Raw genomic sequence first — 18,722 nt, forward strand, 5'->3', positions numbered from 1 at the left:
AAAAAGTCATCGCAATGCTTATGTACCCAATTTGAACTGGATCCAAGTACTCTCCGCGGACCCTAACTGTTACTGGCCTGCGTCCTGCCCCAATATTCAATTAACAACACCCCCCCCCCCCCCCCCCCCGACCATTTATCATTATAATAACCGACTGTGGACCGGCCTCGGTGGCGCAGTGGTTAAGCCATCGAACTACAGGCTGGTAGGTACTGGGTTCGCAGCCCTGTACCGGCTCCAACCCAGAGCGAGTTCTTAAGGGCTCAATGGGTAGGTGTAATGTCACTACACCATGTTCTCTCTCACAGCAACTAACCAACTAACAACTAACCCACTGTCCTGGACGTACAGCCCAGATAGCTGAGATGTGTGCCCAGGACAGCGTGCTTGAACTTTAATTGGATATAAGCACGAAAATAAGTTGAAATCAATCAATCAATCAATCAATCAAATGGTTAAGGACCACTCAGATAATGAGAGGAAACCCGCTGCAGCAATCCAATTTACTACTAGGCCTACTTGCGATTAGCAGCAATGGGTCTTTTATAAGAACCATCTCGCAGACAGTATATACCACGATTTTTGCTAAACTAGTCGATAAATGTTTGTTTGTTTGTTTAGTTTAACGACACCATTAGAGCACATTGATATATTAATCATCGACTATTGGATGTCAAACATTTTGTAATTTTGACATATGCCTCAGAGAGGAAACCCGCTACATTTGTCCATTAGTAGCAAGAGATCTTTTATTGGGCCATTTCTCGATCCAGTCAGTGTACCACAACTGGTATATCAAAGGCCGTGGCATGTGCTATCCTGTTTGTGGGATGATGCATATTATAAAATACCCCTTGCTGCTAATCGAAATGAGTAGCCCATGAAGTAGCGACAGCGGGTTTCCTCTCTCAATATATGTGTAGTCCTTAACCATATGTTCAACGCCATATAACCGTAAATAAAATGTGTTGAGTGCGTCGTTAAATGACACATTTCCTTCTTTTAATTGGATATTGATAAATCCTGAAATTAAAGGTATGATAAGTTGGCGTGATCTAATCAATGTATCGGACACAGCTGTGTGTAATAGGCTACACGCTGTATATCACGAACACAGTTGCGTCTAATACAAGATGTATTATCATTGTCACAGTTGTGTATAGTACAAGATGTATTATCACTGGGTAACTAACACAGCTGACTGCGCAACTCTGTAATGGAATAGTTTATAAACAGGTAAACGAAAACCCATACAAATCGATGCTATGAAGTCATGTGCCTGTAGAACAAAAACATAAGAGAACCGACAGTACCTTTCACTTTCTCATTACCGAAATCGAATAATGCAAATGAACCAAACATTGTCATACAATTTGTGTTGCCATGTATCTATCTAGTATTTTGTCAAATATTTTAATAGAGTCCACTCCATGTATGTGACAGAAAATGTTTTAATTCGAAAGTGAGCATAATCATATATTGACCGAATTTGGGTATGAGCTCTAACCCCCTTCGTTCCTCATCGACCAGTCAAGGACGGTTTGCTTCATGTTCTATTTTTATCACGAACCAGCTGATTCGGTTTTTGCTTTGTTAAGTATAAGGAAGGGGAAGGGTATAAAATATGAAATTTCCCAGAGTATAAAGAAACAGCGTCCGAGTGACTTTTACTGGACACACAACATCGATTTAGGGGAAAGATATAAAAGAGGTATGTGCATTTTTATTTCGTGTTTACATATATACGTCATTGTTCGCTCAGCGGAAGTTGCAATCAGCTGATTTCCAAAAAGCCGGTATGCGCTGCTTTTTTCTGGCGTAAATGCCGTTAGATAAGGCTTTGTACAGTTAATCGTACGATTTTGTGGCTTACAGACCGCGTATCTAAAATGATATAATAGAACTAAGCCCTTAAACTGAACTAGACGTGAAGAATTTAACCTAATGTCTGTGGCAGAATGCTGTGGCACCGTCATTTTGTTTTTTTACTCAATATCAATTGCAACGAACTATCCTTTATTTCACTTTCGTGTTTCTATACTTTTAACTAAATAAAATACCTTCTCTACAGCTGTAAAACATTCAAACATACCGATATGTGCACGACGTGATTTTTTTTCTCAATTGGGAACTGATATTTATTTTAATAAGGATGAAAATTTCGCATCTGATTCTAATAGATAAGTGGGTGGGGGACGGTTTATCGGTGAGACGTAGTCCGGTGGAAAAACGCTTGCCCGATGCGCGGTTTGTCCAGGATCGATCCCTGTCCGTGGGCCCATTGGGTTTTTCTTGTTTTGGCCAGTGCTCGACAGCTAGTGTAACAAAGGCCGTGGTATGTACTATCCTGACTGTGTGGTGCTGCATATAAAAGATCCCTCGCTGCTAATCGAAAAGAGTAGCTCATGAAGTGGCGACAGCGGGTTTCCACTCTATATATCTGTGTGGTCCTTAACCATATGTCTGACGCCATAACCGTAAATAAAATATGTTGAGTGCGTCGTTAAATAAAACATTTCCTTGCCTTCCATATGTTCGACGTTATATAATCGTAATTAAAATGTGTTGAGTGTGTCGTTAAATTAAACACCCCTTCCTTCCTGATTGGTTTGGACCGGGGGGGGGGGGGGGGGGGGGGGGATTTAGCTCAGTCGGTTGAGCACTCGCCTCGGGTGCTTGCATCGCAGGATCAAACCACATTGGTGGATAATTTGATCCATTCAGCTGATTTGTTTTTTTTTTTTTTATCGTTCCAACCAGTGCACCACAACTAGTCAAAGTTTATTTTGCTTAATGGCACCACTAGAGCACATTGGTTAATTAATTATCGGCTAATGGATGCCGCAACTGGTCAAAGGCCGTGGTATGTGCGCCCCCCCCCCCCTCCCACTTTGTAGCAGCAGCGATGATTTTTATATATATATATATATATATATTTATACGTAACATTGTATATATAGACTCTGTGTGTGTGTGTGTGTATATATATATATATATATATATATATACAATATATATATATATATACATACTGGGGCGGATCTAGAGGGGGTCCAAGGTGTCCGGACCCCCCCCCCCCCCTTCAAATTTGAGAAGTGCCCCTTTTATTTAGGATTTTTTGGTTTTTTAATGTTATGGTGCACTTTTTGTCTTGGACATCCCCCCCCCCCCCCCTCAGAAAAGCTGGATCCGCCCCAGACGTGTGTGTGTGTGACAGAGAGAGAGAGAGAGAGAGAGAGAGAGAGAGAGAGAGAGAGAGAGAGAGAGAGAGAGAGAGAGACTTTCCTACGCCTGTGCTACAGGTTAGTAGTACATGAATGTGTGGGTAATGTTTTGGTATGCTTATGCCCCCCCCCCCCCCCCCAACAAAATACACACAAATCATGTTTGTTCCTCTTTGAAAACAACAACAACAACAAAACCATATCTTACCTTATATTTTAAATATGAAGCATTATACGGAGATATATTTGGATTGGCCTTTGAACGAATTATTTCAAATTTCGTTTGGCATTTGAAACCATTTAAAACAAAAATCGATCCTAAGATGTCAGGCCTACACAACATTACGATGGCTAGAAATACATTGGTTAAAGATATATTCATATTCTAGGCAAGATAATGTAATGAAATTGTAAAAAAAAAAAAGTTTTTATTATTATTATTATTATTATTATTATTATGTTGCTTTATGTATATAAATGTAAAAGTATTTTATCCGGCGAAACCCCTTTAAAATGGCCACGAAATCAGGATAGTCTCTTCAGCGGTCTCTTGTCGGTGTGCTGGTTTTAATTGCTGATTGGAGACAGTTTGGTGCAGTGGTGTCACACCCACCCACTGACTCATTAAAGGCACAAACCCTAGTTTCAACCCGTGACATTCAGCATATCTGGATACGGTTATAACAGGAAGAAGCTAAAGTCTGATGTTTAAAGGCATACTGTCACAGATTTAAGGACCTTATTTCTCTAAAAATTAATAATAACTAAAAATTACATTAATTGTTGGAAACCAAATCTAGCTATTGCATCACCTTAACTGAACCATGATGGAGTGCAATCCATGTCATCCCTCTCGGCAATTTTAGTTTTTGAATTATGGACTATTGGCATAATTCAATTATTTTTACAAATATCATTAATAAATGGAGTATGGTGGTTATGAAGATGGTTGAATAAAGTACATTTAGGGACAAATCAAATTATTTTTGTTCAGGTAATATTTTGTTAGACCATTAAATAGGTCAGTGGTCTGTGACAATATGCCTTTAAATGGGAAACTACCATCTAAAATAACTAGATCTCAGTAACCATTATTTCTCAGACGAACGTGCGTTTTAAGAATTATATATATATATTTTTAAATGAATTTCGGGGTATTACAAAAATCTGGATGACCAGAACCACTTCAGGTGTACGGAAATGAATATTCTAAATAATAAAATATAAGTACTTCTGGTTTATTTGATAAAAATCGGCTTTAAACATGACAAATATGTCGTAGTATTAGTGTTTAAAAATTAGGATCGGTCACTTTAATACTCGATCTAGTTGCCAGCCGATACCGGGAAGCGAACCCAGTACCTATACCAGCCTTAAGTCCGGGAGCTTTACCACCACGCTACAGATACCCATTTATTTATGAAGGGAATTAATATCCGAGGGTTTCTGAAGTTTTATCTACTTGACAATTAACACTACCGAAGGAACAACACTGAATTACGAACTCCTCCGGGTTTTCCCGAGCAGAGGTCAGTGTTAAAGGTACACGATCGTAATGTATTCACTGTTACACTGATCGTAAGTTTGATGAACGACAGGACAACAACCCGTTTAGGTGACAGTCAACATCGTTAAACCATGCACCACGTGTAGTAATAACAGATCGACCGTCGTGTTGCACCAAAATAAACTTGTCACCAAACATCCATTTTATAACTTCAGTTCAGAAACAGGCCTGCGGTCAGGGCCGAATTTCACAAAACATCATAAGCCTAGTTTTGCACGTAAACGTAAATCTACGACTGAATCGTAGTTCTTGTTACTATTAATAATAAACCAAATATAGTTTAAAACACACATATTTCGTTTTCTTTTGCCAATAAAAAATGCTCCGTCTTCCGTAATGATGTTATTTTCTGTGAGAAATAGATGCCAGGCACGTGTAAACGTATGACCGGTTTAACTGCTAGTCGCAGACGTAAATTTACGATGCTTTGTGAAATTGGCTCCATGGTCAGGTCACAGGGTTTTACGTGCACATTCAGAGCAACCTGTTGTAACGCACGCCTGTCGTGGGCGCTGGGAACCGCCCGCGCTGGCAAGTACAAGGGACCACCAGTAGCCCGACTTGGGTCGGTAGCAGGCAGGAGCAATTTTGGTGCCACTGAATTTTGAATATCCCTTAGGAATGAGCCAGAAAGGAAATATGGCGCAGTTTCCATGAAAGTCATAATTAGCAGAGATAAATATACAGTTTATTTTGTTTAGCGACACTACTAGAGCACATTGATTTATTTATCATCGGCTATTGGATGTCAACCATTTGGTCTTACAAAGGAACCCCGATACATTGTTTTCATTAGTAGCAAATTAAGGAATTGTGTTTTATATGCACCATACCCACAGACAGGATAGCACACACCACGGCCTTTGATATACCAGTCGTGGTGCACTGGCCGGAAGGAGAAATAGGCACCGCGACGGGGATCGATCCTAGACCGACCGCGCATCGGGCGAGCACTTTACCACTGGGTTTCGACCCGTCCGAAAATTAAAGTTTGTTTTGTTTAAAGACACTACTAGAGCACACTGATTTATTAATTATCGGCTATTTGATGTCAAACATTTGCTAATTCTGACATTATAAACTTAGATAGGAAACCCGCTACATTCTTCCATTAGTATAAGCATGGGATTGTTTATATGTGCCATCCCACAGACATGATAGAACATACTGCGGGTTTGGGTAAACTGGTCGAGGTGCACTGGCTGAATGAGAAATACCCAAAATGGGCCCTCTGACTGGGATCGATCCCAGACCGATGGCGCGTCAGAGTCAGACGAGCGCTTTACTACTGCTGGCCTACGTCCCACCCGAGTTGGCAAAAGCATGCTCAAAGTGTCTTTGCAAAAACATAAATTTAAAAAGAGACCTTGCTGCCAATTATTCGGTAGAAGAAGTTTTGCGAAGCGAATGTTGGACTCTTTCTTGATAGACTTACCTCTCGTTCCAGCCAATGCACCACGACTGGTATATCAAAGGCCGTGGTATGTACTACCCTGTTTGTTGGATGATGCATATAAAAGATCCCTTGCTGCTACGGACCCACGTTCTGTGGGCTCATTTGGCTATGTATCGATCCAGCCAGTACACCACGACTGATATATCAAAAGCCGTGGTCTGTGTTATCCTGTTTGTGGTATTGTGCATATAAAAGATCCTTTAATTTGCTGCTAATGGAAAAATGTAGCGGGTTTCCTTTCTAAGACTATATATCAAAATTACAAAATTTCTGACAGCCAATAGACGATGATAAATAAATCAATATGCTCTAGTGGTGACGTTACAAATAACGAACTTTAAGTTTAACTAAGCGTCACCGGCCTCGGTGGTGTCGTGGTTACGACATCGGACATAACGCTGGTAGGTACAGGGTTCGCAGACCGGTACCGGCTCCTACCCAGAGCGAGTTTTAACGGCTCAGTGGGTTAGTGTGAGACCACTACACCCTCTTCTCTCTCACTAACCACAAACAACTAACCCACTGTCCTGGACAGACAGCCCAGATATCCGAGGTGTGTGCCCAGGACAGCGTGCTTGAACCTTAATAGGACATAAGCACGTAAAATAAGTCGAACTGAAATGAAATAACCAAATGGCCGAAATTTTCATCTACATGTATATTTATTATATCGCCTCACAATAATTTCACAGCATGGTTTGTTAACCTCCCATTCCTTCCTTTGCCTTATTTGTAGATGAACTCGTGACCAGGAAAGGGTAAATAATATTATAATGGGTATCACGACATAACCCAACACTTGCACTGTCTTGCTCGGGCGCCTCATGTAAGACTGGGGTAATATAAACAGCTTATATACACATGGGTGATCAGGTAGTTCACAAGCAGTTCAACAAGAAGAAAGGAAGGAACTGTTTTATTTAACGACACACTCAACACATTTTATTTACGTTTATATGGCGTCAGCCATATGGTTAAGGACCACACATATATTGAGAGAGGAAACCCGCTGTCGCCACTTCATGAGTTACTCTTTTCGATAAACAATATAGTACACACCACGGCCTTTGTTACACCATTTATGGAGCACTGGCTGGAACGAGAAATAGCCTAATGGGTCCACTGACAGGGATCGATCGCAAACCGATCGCGCATCAAGTGAGCGCTTTACCACTGGGATACGTCTCGCCCATTCAACAAGAGGGTGCTACGTTAAGATCTAAGGTTGTTTTTTGGGTTTTTTTTTTTTTTTTGGGGGGGGGGGGGTAACAACATCCGTAGCAAGGGTTCTTTTATATGCACCATCACACAGACAGGATAGCACATACCACGACCCTTTGAGCTTTCCCATCCCAAAAATTTAATTGTTTTGTTTAACGACACCACTAGAGCACATTTATTAATCATCGGCTATTGGATGTCACATTTTTCGTAATTTTGACATATAGTCTTAGAGAGGAAACCCGCTACATTTTTCCATTAGTAGCAAGGGCTATTTTATATGCATCATCGGATCCCACAGACAGAATAGCACATACCACGGCCTTTAATATACCAGTCGTGGTGCACTGGCTGGAACGAGAAATACCCCAACTGGGCTCACCGACGGGGATCGATCCTAGTCCGATCGCACAGCAAGCGAGCGCGTTACCACTGGGCTACATCCCAAACCTTCGATAAGGTCTATAAAACCGAACTATAAAACACTATGCTGTAATGTATTGTGAATAGTTTAAACAATAAAGAAAAAAAAAAAAAGAAAAAAAAAAGATGAAAGTACTAATTGTGGGTGTGGAAATTGGATCAAGCAATCACACACGTATACGTAAAATAATTCGAAAAATTTAAAACAAAAACATATACAGTCAAACCTCGGTATATGTATACATTTTTGAGGTTAATAAAATATTAGACCATGACTGAAGTATTGCAAAACAGAGCGTGGAATCATCAACAATGTATATAGAAATTGAAAATCAACTATAGTCTACAATTTTTATTTATTTATTATTATATTATTATTTATTTTTTTTCGTTAATAATTTCAGTTTCTTTTGGCGTATAAAGAAAAATAAAAGTGCTTTGAAAATTAAAAATAATATATATGTTTTTTTGTTGTTGTTTTTTGCAAGTTACTAAACCACCGACTCAGAAATATACTCCTCAAAAAAGTAGGGGAACCTGAAATATTAGTGTTAATATCAACTATTAGACCGAAAATACGTCTTGACCACAGACATCCAAGTAAAGAATGTTCAGGTCTGTTTATCAACACATCGAAACACATTCCATAGATTGCGCGTGCATCACGCAGTTGCCCCGTACACGTGCGTGGGGTGTCATTCTCGATTTTGACCATTTCCAGGAAGGTCCATTAATCACTGTGGAACATTATTTCTGTCAATCTTTTTCATTCTGTTGATCATACAGTTGTTATTATTTAGTTTTTAGTCATTTTTATTGTTTGAATTTGCGATTTACTGATAAAAAACGTCAACTTTCAAACCTACTGTAATACTGAACTACTGGTTGTAATGTTTGGCCAATTAATTCATTATTATCATATAACCATTCCCCACAGCTAATATACCTTACAATTTTGGCAATTGTAAATTCTTATTAGAGTTCCCCTACTTTTTCTGAAGAGTATATATAACTTGTAGTAAATTCCATAGTATGAACAAAAAAGGCGTTCCCTGTGGGACGGATTGTATTTCACAGCTCAAACACTTAAAGGGACAGACCGTAGTTTTTAAACACTACAGCATGTTTTTCACCATTAGAGCCGTTTATGATCAATGAAATCAAACATTACTTATATTTTATTCTTTAGATTATCCATTTCTGTAGAACTGAAGTGTTTCTGGTCATCCTGGTGTTTCTAATAAAATAAAAAAATATATATAATTTTTCATATTTTTACGTGCGTCTGAGAAGTAGCGGTTTATTGGTTAGATTTCTAGTCTATTTTTAAGGATATTTCCCGTTTTAACGTCACAGACTCTTCTTTCACACTGTTGTAACTGTATCCAAATGAGTTACAGGTTACTAAAATTAACTAAACTTAGTGTCCATTTTGTATGGGTTAAAACTATGGTCTGCGCCTTTGAGGCACGTTCAAACCGATTCATGTAGGATATCGCCATATTGATATATAAATTCACGTACCAAGGGATATTTTTAATATGTATTTTTCAAATACAGAAACCCGCACTCCATGTACCAGTTATGGAAGGTATGTGTGTGTGTGTGTGTGTGTGTGTGTGTGTGTGTGTGTGTGTGTGTGTGTGGAGGGGTAGCTCAATCTCTAATGGAGGGGGGGGCACAAGCCAGATTTTTATTTTTTTATTTAAATAGAGCAGGAAAAACCACATACATTTTCGTCGCTGAGTGGGGGGGGGGGGGCACTGCCCACCCTCCGACCCCACCTCGGTAACCGGGTTCCTACGGGCCTGTTGTTTCGTCTTCCAATGTGGGGGCAAAGATTTATTGTCAGCGGTGGTGGGGGAGTGCAGTGCATCCTCGTTCAACCCTCTAGCTTCCGTGTCTTTAACACGAGCGTAAGAAGGTGCCAAAAAGTGTGGGGGCACACTTTTATATTTACACACTTTTACACTATCATAAAGCAAATACAAAGCAGCATATCTGAAAAGCCCATCCCCCACCGCTTCCTACGCCAGTGGTCTTGTGAGTGCTTTCGATAAGCGGTATGTTATTTACGTACTGTGAAAACAATTACTACTAATTCGATTACTAGGTCAAACGATTGTTAAATATGACCTCTCCTATAGCATGTTGTTTACGGCAATCAGGTGATATAACAAAAACGGATAGTCTTCACGGGCGTAGGAAGGTGCCAACATGTGTGTGTGTGTGTGCTGGGGGGGGGGGGGGGCAGGGATGTATAAATATATAACAAAAAACATCGCTTCTCCCGTAGTGGGGGGGGGGGGGGGGGCATGCCCTTATGAGCCACCACTCCCCGCTTTCTACGCCAGTGGTTAAAAGGAACTGAATGACCTAGGCAAATCTAGGGGGTTAGATTTATGGTGAAGCACGAAGTTGCAATTTCGCGTTGACGAAAATAAAAATGTCACCCCGACCCCCCATTGGCTACTGGCCTGTAAAAATGTTTCTTGTCACAGTCCAGACAAGCCCCCAACAGGGGCGTAGCGTGCTCTGGACTTGGGGGGGGGGGGGGGGGGGGGGGGTCGAATATGAACCAAGTGGACCTTTTTCTATTTTGTTTTTGTATCACCCGAAACTCCATATTTATAAACCTGTATGTTTTAGTACTGAAAGCGGACCATTTGCTTCAGCGGGGTGGGGGTGGGGAGTCGTCCGAACCCCCCTACGCCCCTGCCCAACCGCCCCTGCGTACTACACGAACATTATTACTGTTTATAAACATAAATTATCCCATAAGTCCCACCCACCATTGTTTTGTATGAGCACGTGCTATATATTTCTTTGTGTTGTGTTTCACAATGTATTAAGCTGATGAGTTGTAATCTGAAAATAAATAAAGAAAACGACCTTGAACGTGTAGATTGGGTATTTAACAACTTTCTGTTTCATTTTCCCCATGGTACTTTAAAATGTTACTTGCCAAATGATTAAAATATTATCATTGCTGTCAGTTTTTATGATTATTATTTAAATACTTAAAGGGACATTCCTGAGTTTGCTGCACTGTAAGATGTTTCCGGCTAATAAAATATTTCTACGATTAAAGGCATACTGTCACTGATTTAAGGACCTTATTTCTCTAAAAATGGATAATAAATAAAAATTACATTAATTGTTGGAAACCAAATCTAGCTATCGCATCACCTTAACTGAACCATGATGGAGTGAAATCCATGTCATCTCTCTCGGCAGTTTTAGTTTTTGAATTATGGACCATTGCCATTATCGTTAATAAATGGAGTATGGTGATTATGAAGATGGTTGAATAAAGTACTTTTAGGGACAAACCAAATTATTTTTATTCAGGTAATACTTTGTTAGACCATTAAAAAGGTCCGTGGTCTGTGACAATATGCCTTTACATTTACATATTAAATATATTTTCTTGTTAAGAATATCAGTGGCTGTATATTCAATGTGTTTCTGGTCGTCTTAAAATGTGTAAGAAACCCAAACTGGATTTTGTCTTCAAATAATTTCGTACGTACGAAAAAATATCTTAGGAAATAAAATGAAATTTAACGTAGTACAAATATAAAAATTATCAGAAACACGTATAATATACAGCCACTAATATTTTATGCAGAAAAAATATATTTCATATGTAATTACAATCGTTAAAACGTCTCTGTTAGTCATTCATTTATCTTTAAGAAAGATCCTCCATCTCAGTGTGAGCACTGTCAGTGTACTCTGACTGCGTCACATTTTGAAGGAAATTCGAAAAAATATATTTGGACAACGAACTGTGATGGAATCCTTTCGATTCCATCCAGAACTTTTATTGCAATTTTTACGTGATACTGAGTTTTATTCTAAATTTTAATTATATCTATCTGTGATATTTGTATTTTTACACAGTCCTTTACACTGTGTTTTTATTTACCTGTTGAATTTTTATATTGATGTTGATCATCACTTTGTTTTTCCATTACCATAGTTTGACACCCAATAGCCTATGTATTTTTCGTGCTAGGGTGTCGTTAAACATTCATTCATTCATTCGATAACATCTTAAAAATTGCAGCAAACTCAAGAATGTCCCTTTAAAAACAAACACATTAATAGATGGTATAAATTGCATCGATTTCCAAAAATGGTAATTCCTCATTTAGGTCCTAGTTGTAGATATCTCGTGCGTGTTGTGTGCTCGACCCCATTCGGTGAGGCACACAAACACCCCTACCCAAGTCCCAATCAGTCTCATAACCTGTATCAGAATTCATAGTAAATGAATGAATGAATGTTTAACGACACCCCAGCACGAAAAATACATCGGCTATTGGGTGTTAAACTATGGTAATGCAAACAAATAAAGTGATGATCAACATCAATATAAAAATTCAAGATTTAAATAAAAACACAGTGTAAAGAACTGTGCAAAAATACAAATATCACAGATAGATACTGACATTTACTCAAAATTTCAATTTTGTGCTGTATTGGCCATTCTCAAAGAGAATGTTACACCCCTGCACCACGGTGAGGTTACAGCACGTGCAGGGGCAGAATTCATAGTAAGTATTGTCATAATGTCGTTGCGAAAGTATTAATGTTAAGTTTAAAATTTGTTTTGTTTAACGACACGACTAGAGTACATTGATTTATTAATAATCGGCTATTTGGATTTTTTTTTTTTTTTTTGGGGGGGGGGGGGGGAGGGGGGTTTGGTAATTTTTACCTGTAGTCTTAGGGATCTTTTATGTGCACAATCACACAGAAAGGATACCACGTGCCACGGCATTTTTACGAATGCACGCTAATAGCACCATAGTTACAGGGTAATTATGTTTTGATTGGTCGTTTAACCTGCGACAATTTTGAGTCTGCCTACTACAATTTTAAACCAGATAATTTTGTAAAAAAAAAAGAAGTAATAATAACATATAGATATTTAAAAAAAAAAAAATAACAAAATGGTCCCAAATTGTTTTTAATTATTTGCAATAAAGATTTTTTTCAGGCGGGATCATTGAAATTGCCAGGAATTCACATTACCGGGACGCTGTCAATGAATCGTACTATAGGGCGATAGGCAAATATAACACGTGGCGGTGGGGGAAAATGGCACACACATACACCCTTATAAAAGGTGGTGGTGGTGGTGGGAAACAGATGTGACTGGGAATTATGCGCATCACCCCCTCCCCCAACTGGACGGGACAAAAAGGCGAGCACTTTACCACTAGGCTTCGTCCTGTCCGAGTTAGCAATGAAAGTTAAAGAAGGTGGTGGTTTTTTTTTTTTTTTTTTTTTCTTTTTTTTTTTTTTCTTAATCATCAACTATTGGATGGTAATTCAGAGATAAAATTATAGTCTTTGAAAGGAAATCCGTAACAGTTTTTCATTAATATCAAGGGGTCTTTTATATGCACCACTCCACAGACAGGATAGCACACACTACGGCCTTGGATACTGATAGACCAGTCGTGGTGCATTGGCTGAAACGAGAAATAGCCCAATGGACCCACCGATGGAAATCGATCCTAGACCGACGGCGCATCAGGCGAGCGCTTTACCACTGGACTACGTCCCGCCCCCATATTAAAAGGAGATCCGTATATATGTGAAATAGCTATATATAGGTCACGTTTTCTGCTCGCTTTCTTAATGTAAAGTTCTTTCTCGGTAACCGGTGACTCATGTTCAGTTTGAATGCACAGCGCATCTTGTCCCAAGAAATACTAACACGCGACAACGCGCTCGGGGTTAAATCTCTACACTAGTTATAATGAACATAGCGCTGTCGAGTCTTCGATTATCTACACGGCAGTACAAAGTCGTAGTGCGCACCGTTACAATGTACCTAACTCGTCTGTACCGTAAGTAAATTTGAAATTACCCGTGTATTACTTTTATAAAGTGAATGATTTCACTTTATATATATTTTTTTTTTTTTGGGGGGGGGGGGGGGGGGGTGGTGGTGGTGTGGGGGGGGTGGGGGTACGGTGGTGGTGTTTGTTAGTGGTTTTGTTTATATCCCTGTCTGTAGGCAGTGCATGTAAACGATGTTTTGCTGCTTGTGGGGGAAAAAACAAACATGTTGCGGGTAAACTCTGTAATTGCAGTAGTAATTATAATTAGTTCAGAATTACCAAATATTTGACATCCAATATCCGGCATTCACCATAGTTTAACACCCAGTAGCCGATGTAATTTTCGTTCTGGGGTGTCGTTAAACATTCGTTCATTCATATTCCAATATCCGATGATTAATAGGGGCGGGACATAGCCCAGTGGTAACGCGCTCGCTTGATACGCGGTCGGTTTAGGATCGATCCCCGTCGGTGGTCCCATTTGGCTATTTCTCGTTCCATCCACTGCTCCACAACTGATGTAACAAAGGTCGTGGTATGTATTATCCTGTCTGTGTGCTGGTGCAGATAAAAGATCCCTTGCTACTAATGGACAAATATAGCGGGTTACCTCTCTGAGACTATATGTCAAAATTACCAAATGTTTGACATCCAATAGCTGATAATTAATCAATCAGTGCGCTCTATAGCCTCTCTCTCTCTCTCTCTCTCTCTCTCTCTCTCTCTCTCTCTCTCTCTCTCTCTCTCTCTCTCTCTCTCTCTCTCCTGTCTGTGGGATGGTGCATATAAAAGAACCCTTGCTGCTAATCGAAAAGAGTAGCCCATATCTGTGTGGCCATTAACCAGACGCCATTATAACCGTAAATAAAATGTGTTGAGTGTGTCGTTAAATAATTATTTCTTTACTTTTTTCCAATATCCGATGATTATCAAATCATTGTTCTTTTCTGGTGTAGAAAAACAGACTTCACGTCAGTGGGCCCATTGGGATATTTCTCGTTCCAGCCAGAGCACCACGACTGGTATATCAAAGTCCGTGGTATGTGCTATCCTGTCTTTGGCATATAAAAAAAATCACTTGCTGCTAATTGAAAAAAAATTGAAAAGAAATTTTGCGGGTTTCCTCTCTAAGACTATGAATTTTGACATTCAGTAACAGATGATTAACAAATCAATGTGCTCTAGTGGTGTTGTTAAACAAAACAAACTTTCCACCATCCCAATTTCACTCTACTCAAACTTTATCTAAATGTATTATAGATTAACTCAATGTCAATTTTCACGGGTTGAAATTAGTAAGTTTGTTTTGTATAACAACACCACAAGAGCACATTGATTAATTTAACTTCAACTTTCCTCGTGAAGGGCACGGTCAATTCCTGTAAATTCTCCCTCAGTGTGTGCCCCAAACATCTACTGGTTTCGTTAAACAAAACACAGTGGCGTAGGAAGGTGCTAGAAAGGGGGCGGAGACACACACACACACACACACACACACACATAGACACATAGACACACACACACACACACACATACACACACACACATATATATATATATATATATATATATATATATATATATATAAAAAACCATCAATGCTGCTACTGGATCAAGAACAGTGTGTGTGTGTGTGTGTGTGTGTGTGTGTGTGTGTGTGTGTGTGTGTGCCCCCTTGCTCCCACCGTTTCCTACGACAGTGAAACACACTGAAAGCAAACAATAACAACATGTTCGGCCTTGCTCAGGTGCGTCACAAAATTGGGCCCAACGAAACGTGATACTAAACTAAAATGCAAGCCCTATCTTGTTTCAAGAGCTCAGTGCTGACTTTTGACCGCGGAAAACGTCTGTTTGTATCATCACTTTCGTAAGACGTCACACGTACATACGTCTGTTGACATATTCCCTGTCCAGTCGTTGTTTTAATTTTCAGATTAAAGAGCTGTGGTGTAGCCAACCCCAGTCAAACTTTGTTTTTTCTTTTTCTTTTTTAAATAAAATCATACATATGTACATACATAGTATGGGCTGTCCATCCCCACCCTCACCCTCACCCCCACCCCAAATGGGAGTTGCCCCCTCCCCCCAATATAAAATCTTGTCTACGCCAGTGTTAAAGGGTCAATTACAACGTCGTGTTCAGAAATAATTGATTTCTTGGAACTGAGCGGAAAACAATAGTTTCCATGCACCGTTTGTCTGATTGTCAGTATGAAGTTGTTTTTTTAATCTGGATTTCTCTGCTTGTATACAATTAATGTTTTAATCCCCTCAGCTACTTGAACCCTGTTTTTACGGGTCTGTGATTAATAGTTAGTTGTTAGTTACAGACTCCGGCATTCTAAAATATATAAAAACACGATTTTGGCTTTTAAAAATGCAAGTTTAGGTCCTGACATTAAAAGACACATCTTTCTGAAACTTCGTGTGATAAAAGTCGGTGTAATGGTCTTAAGGAGATAAGCCCAAGTATAACAATTAAAACTAATTTTGTGGGCCTTGAAATTCGAACCTAGTATCGGTTACAACATCGCACTTGAGGCTGGTAGGTGCTGGGTTCGCATCCCGATTCCGGCTCCCACTCATAACGATGTTAACAGCTATGAGTATGCGTAAGGCCACCACACCGACGTCTCTGTGTGTGTGTGTGTGTGTGTGTGTGTGTGTGTGTCTCTCTCTCTCTCTCTCTCTCTCTCTCTCTCTCTCTCTCTCTCTCTCTCTCTCTATCTATATATATATATATATATATATATATATATATATATATCCCACTATATATATCTCTATATCCCACTGAGTGTGTGTGTCTCTCTCTCCCACTGAGTGTGTGTGTGTGTGTGTGTGTGTGTGTGTCTCTCTCTCTCTCTCTCTCTCCCTCTTCCTCCTTCCCTTCCCAAAATCTAAGTACATTTAGTTGACTTAAAACTGCGGTGTCAGTTGTCTATTGTGTATCAAGTGTTAATACCGGAGATGTACCCCGGTGTAAAGATACGACGCGTTCTACTATCAATAGCCCTCAGAAACATTTCCACTTGAACGGCGCATCAAAGGTAGCAACATGAGCAGTCGTATTTATTTAAAAGTGCAGGTAAAACTGTCCTTATAGTGACTCGTATTCTGTCTCTCTCTCTCTCTCTCTCTCTCTCTCTCTCTCTCTCTCTCTCTCTCTCTCTCTCACTCTCTCTCACTCTCTCTCACTCTCTCTCACTCTCACTCTCACTCTCACTCTCAAATTAACTACTAACCCACTGTCCTGGACAGACAGTCCGGATAGCTGAGGTGTGTTCAAGATAGCTTTCTTCAACCTTAATGGATATAAAATAAAGTTTGTTTGTTTTGTTTAACGGCAACACTAGAACACATTGATTTGTTAATCATCGGCTATTGGATGTCAAACATATGGTCATTTTGACACAGTCATAGAGAGGAAACCCTCTAAAAAAAAATTCCATTAGTAGCAAGGGATATTTTATATGCACAATTGCACAGACAGAATAGCACATACCGGGGCCTTTGATATACCAGCCTTGGTACATTGGCTGGAGCGACTGATGGATATAAGCACGAAAATAAGTACAAATGGAACCAACCTAGTACGTACTGTATTTTAGTCCGGTGGTTCAACCACTACGCCACCGCCTTCCGTCCAGAATGAAGGTGATCGTGAAGGTCATTTCTTGTAGCTTGGGGGCGAGATGTAGCCCACTTGTAAAGCACTCGCTTGATGCGCGGTCGGTTTGGGCTCGATCCCCGTCGGTGGGCCCATTGGGCTATCTGTCGCTCCAGCCAGTGCACCACGACTGGTACATCAAAAGGCCGTGGTGTGTGCTATCCTGTCTATGGGATGGTGCATATAAAGATCCCTCAATATATATGTGGTCCTTAACCATTATTATATCCGACACCATATAACCGTAAATACAATGTGTTGAGCTCGTCGTTAAATAAAACATTTCTTTCTTGTAGCTGGGAAGAACGGATGGGGTATACAGAAGATTAATAAAAGAAGGGTTGATTTTAGAGGTCCTGTGGTGGCACCCACCTCTGCACCTGACGCCATATTACTGATGAACTAATGTGGGTCTCAGAGGGTTACACTAATTTTCATTTTTCAATATGTTTCAGAATCTGCTAACATGGACGTAATTCGACATTCCAAGAGACCTGAAGCGACTTAGCTGACATCAGCAAAACAACTAGGTGGCAGCACCAGCATCCGGCAAGGACTTCTAGGAAGCGGCAGCACAAGCATCCGGCAAGGACTTCCGGGAAGCGGCAGCACCAGCATCTGGAAAAGACTTCCGGGAAGCAAAAAAAGAGAAGAAAACAAAGCAAAAATAAACAAGGAAGCCACTGGAATTATGGCTGACTCAAATGGCAAACGAAAGAGACATGCATCTGTGGAGTCGGCAGAATCTGACGATTACACAAACTACATCCCCACCCCTCCGGACGGGGGGTATGGGTGGGTGATCGTGGCGTGTTCCCTGGTGAACAACATTATCGTGGACGGGATCGGGTATTCGTTCGGGGTGTTCCTCCTGGAGTTCGTCGAGTACTTCAAGGAGCCGAAGAGTAAGGTGGCGTTCGTCGGATCCCTGTTGTGTGGAACCTACCTTACAGCAGGTGAGATCCCACGAGCATTGTAAGGATTGGTAGGAACTGGGTTCTCAGCCCGGTACCGGCTACCACCCGCCTAGAGTGTGTTTTAACGACTCAGTGGGTAGGTGTAAACCCACTACACCCTCTTCTCTCTCACTAACCACTAACCAACTAACAACTAACCCACTGCCCTGGACAGACAGCTCAGATAGCTGAGGTATGTGTCCAGGACAGCGTGTTTGAACCTTAATTGGCTATAAGCACGAAAATAAGTTGAAATGAAAAAAAAAATTCACTGGTTAGAGTACAAAACAGCCCTGATCTAGCAGTGTATAATACAGATCTGGAAATGTATAATACAGATT

The 18,722-nt window shown here is 40.2% G+C and overlaps 1 protein-coding gene across 2 annotated transcripts in view; it reads left to right on the forward strand.

Annotated features, from left to right (window-relative positions):
- Nucleotides 1-1,210: 1,210 nt before the first annotated feature.
- The window catches only part of LOC121386631 (monocarboxylate transporter 14-like), a 37,074-nt gene continuing 19,562 nt past the window's right edge, over nucleotides 1,211-18,722 (forward strand). Inside the window, exons 1-2 of one of the 2 annotated variants that reach the window (XM_041517594.1) lie at nucleotides 1,211-1,711; nucleotides 17,881-18,381. In XM_041517594.1, coding sequence (XP_041373528.1) covers nucleotides 18,117-18,381 — 265 coding nt within the window. In that variant the 5' untranslated portion in view covers nucleotides 1,211-1,711; nucleotides 17,881-18,116. Of the gene's footprint in view, nucleotides 1,712-12,863; nucleotides 13,759-17,880; nucleotides 18,382-18,722 lie in introns of those variants that run through there. The other variant, XM_041517595.1, reaches the window with a different exon arrangement.

The sequence above is a fragment of the Gigantopelta aegis genome, chromosome 12 (assembly GCF_016097555.1).
Source record: "Gigantopelta aegis isolate Gae_Host chromosome 12, Gae_host_genome, whole genome shotgun sequence".
NCBI classification, from domain to species: Eukaryota; Metazoa; Mollusca; class Gastropoda; order Neomphalida; family Peltospiridae; genus Gigantopelta; species Gigantopelta aegis.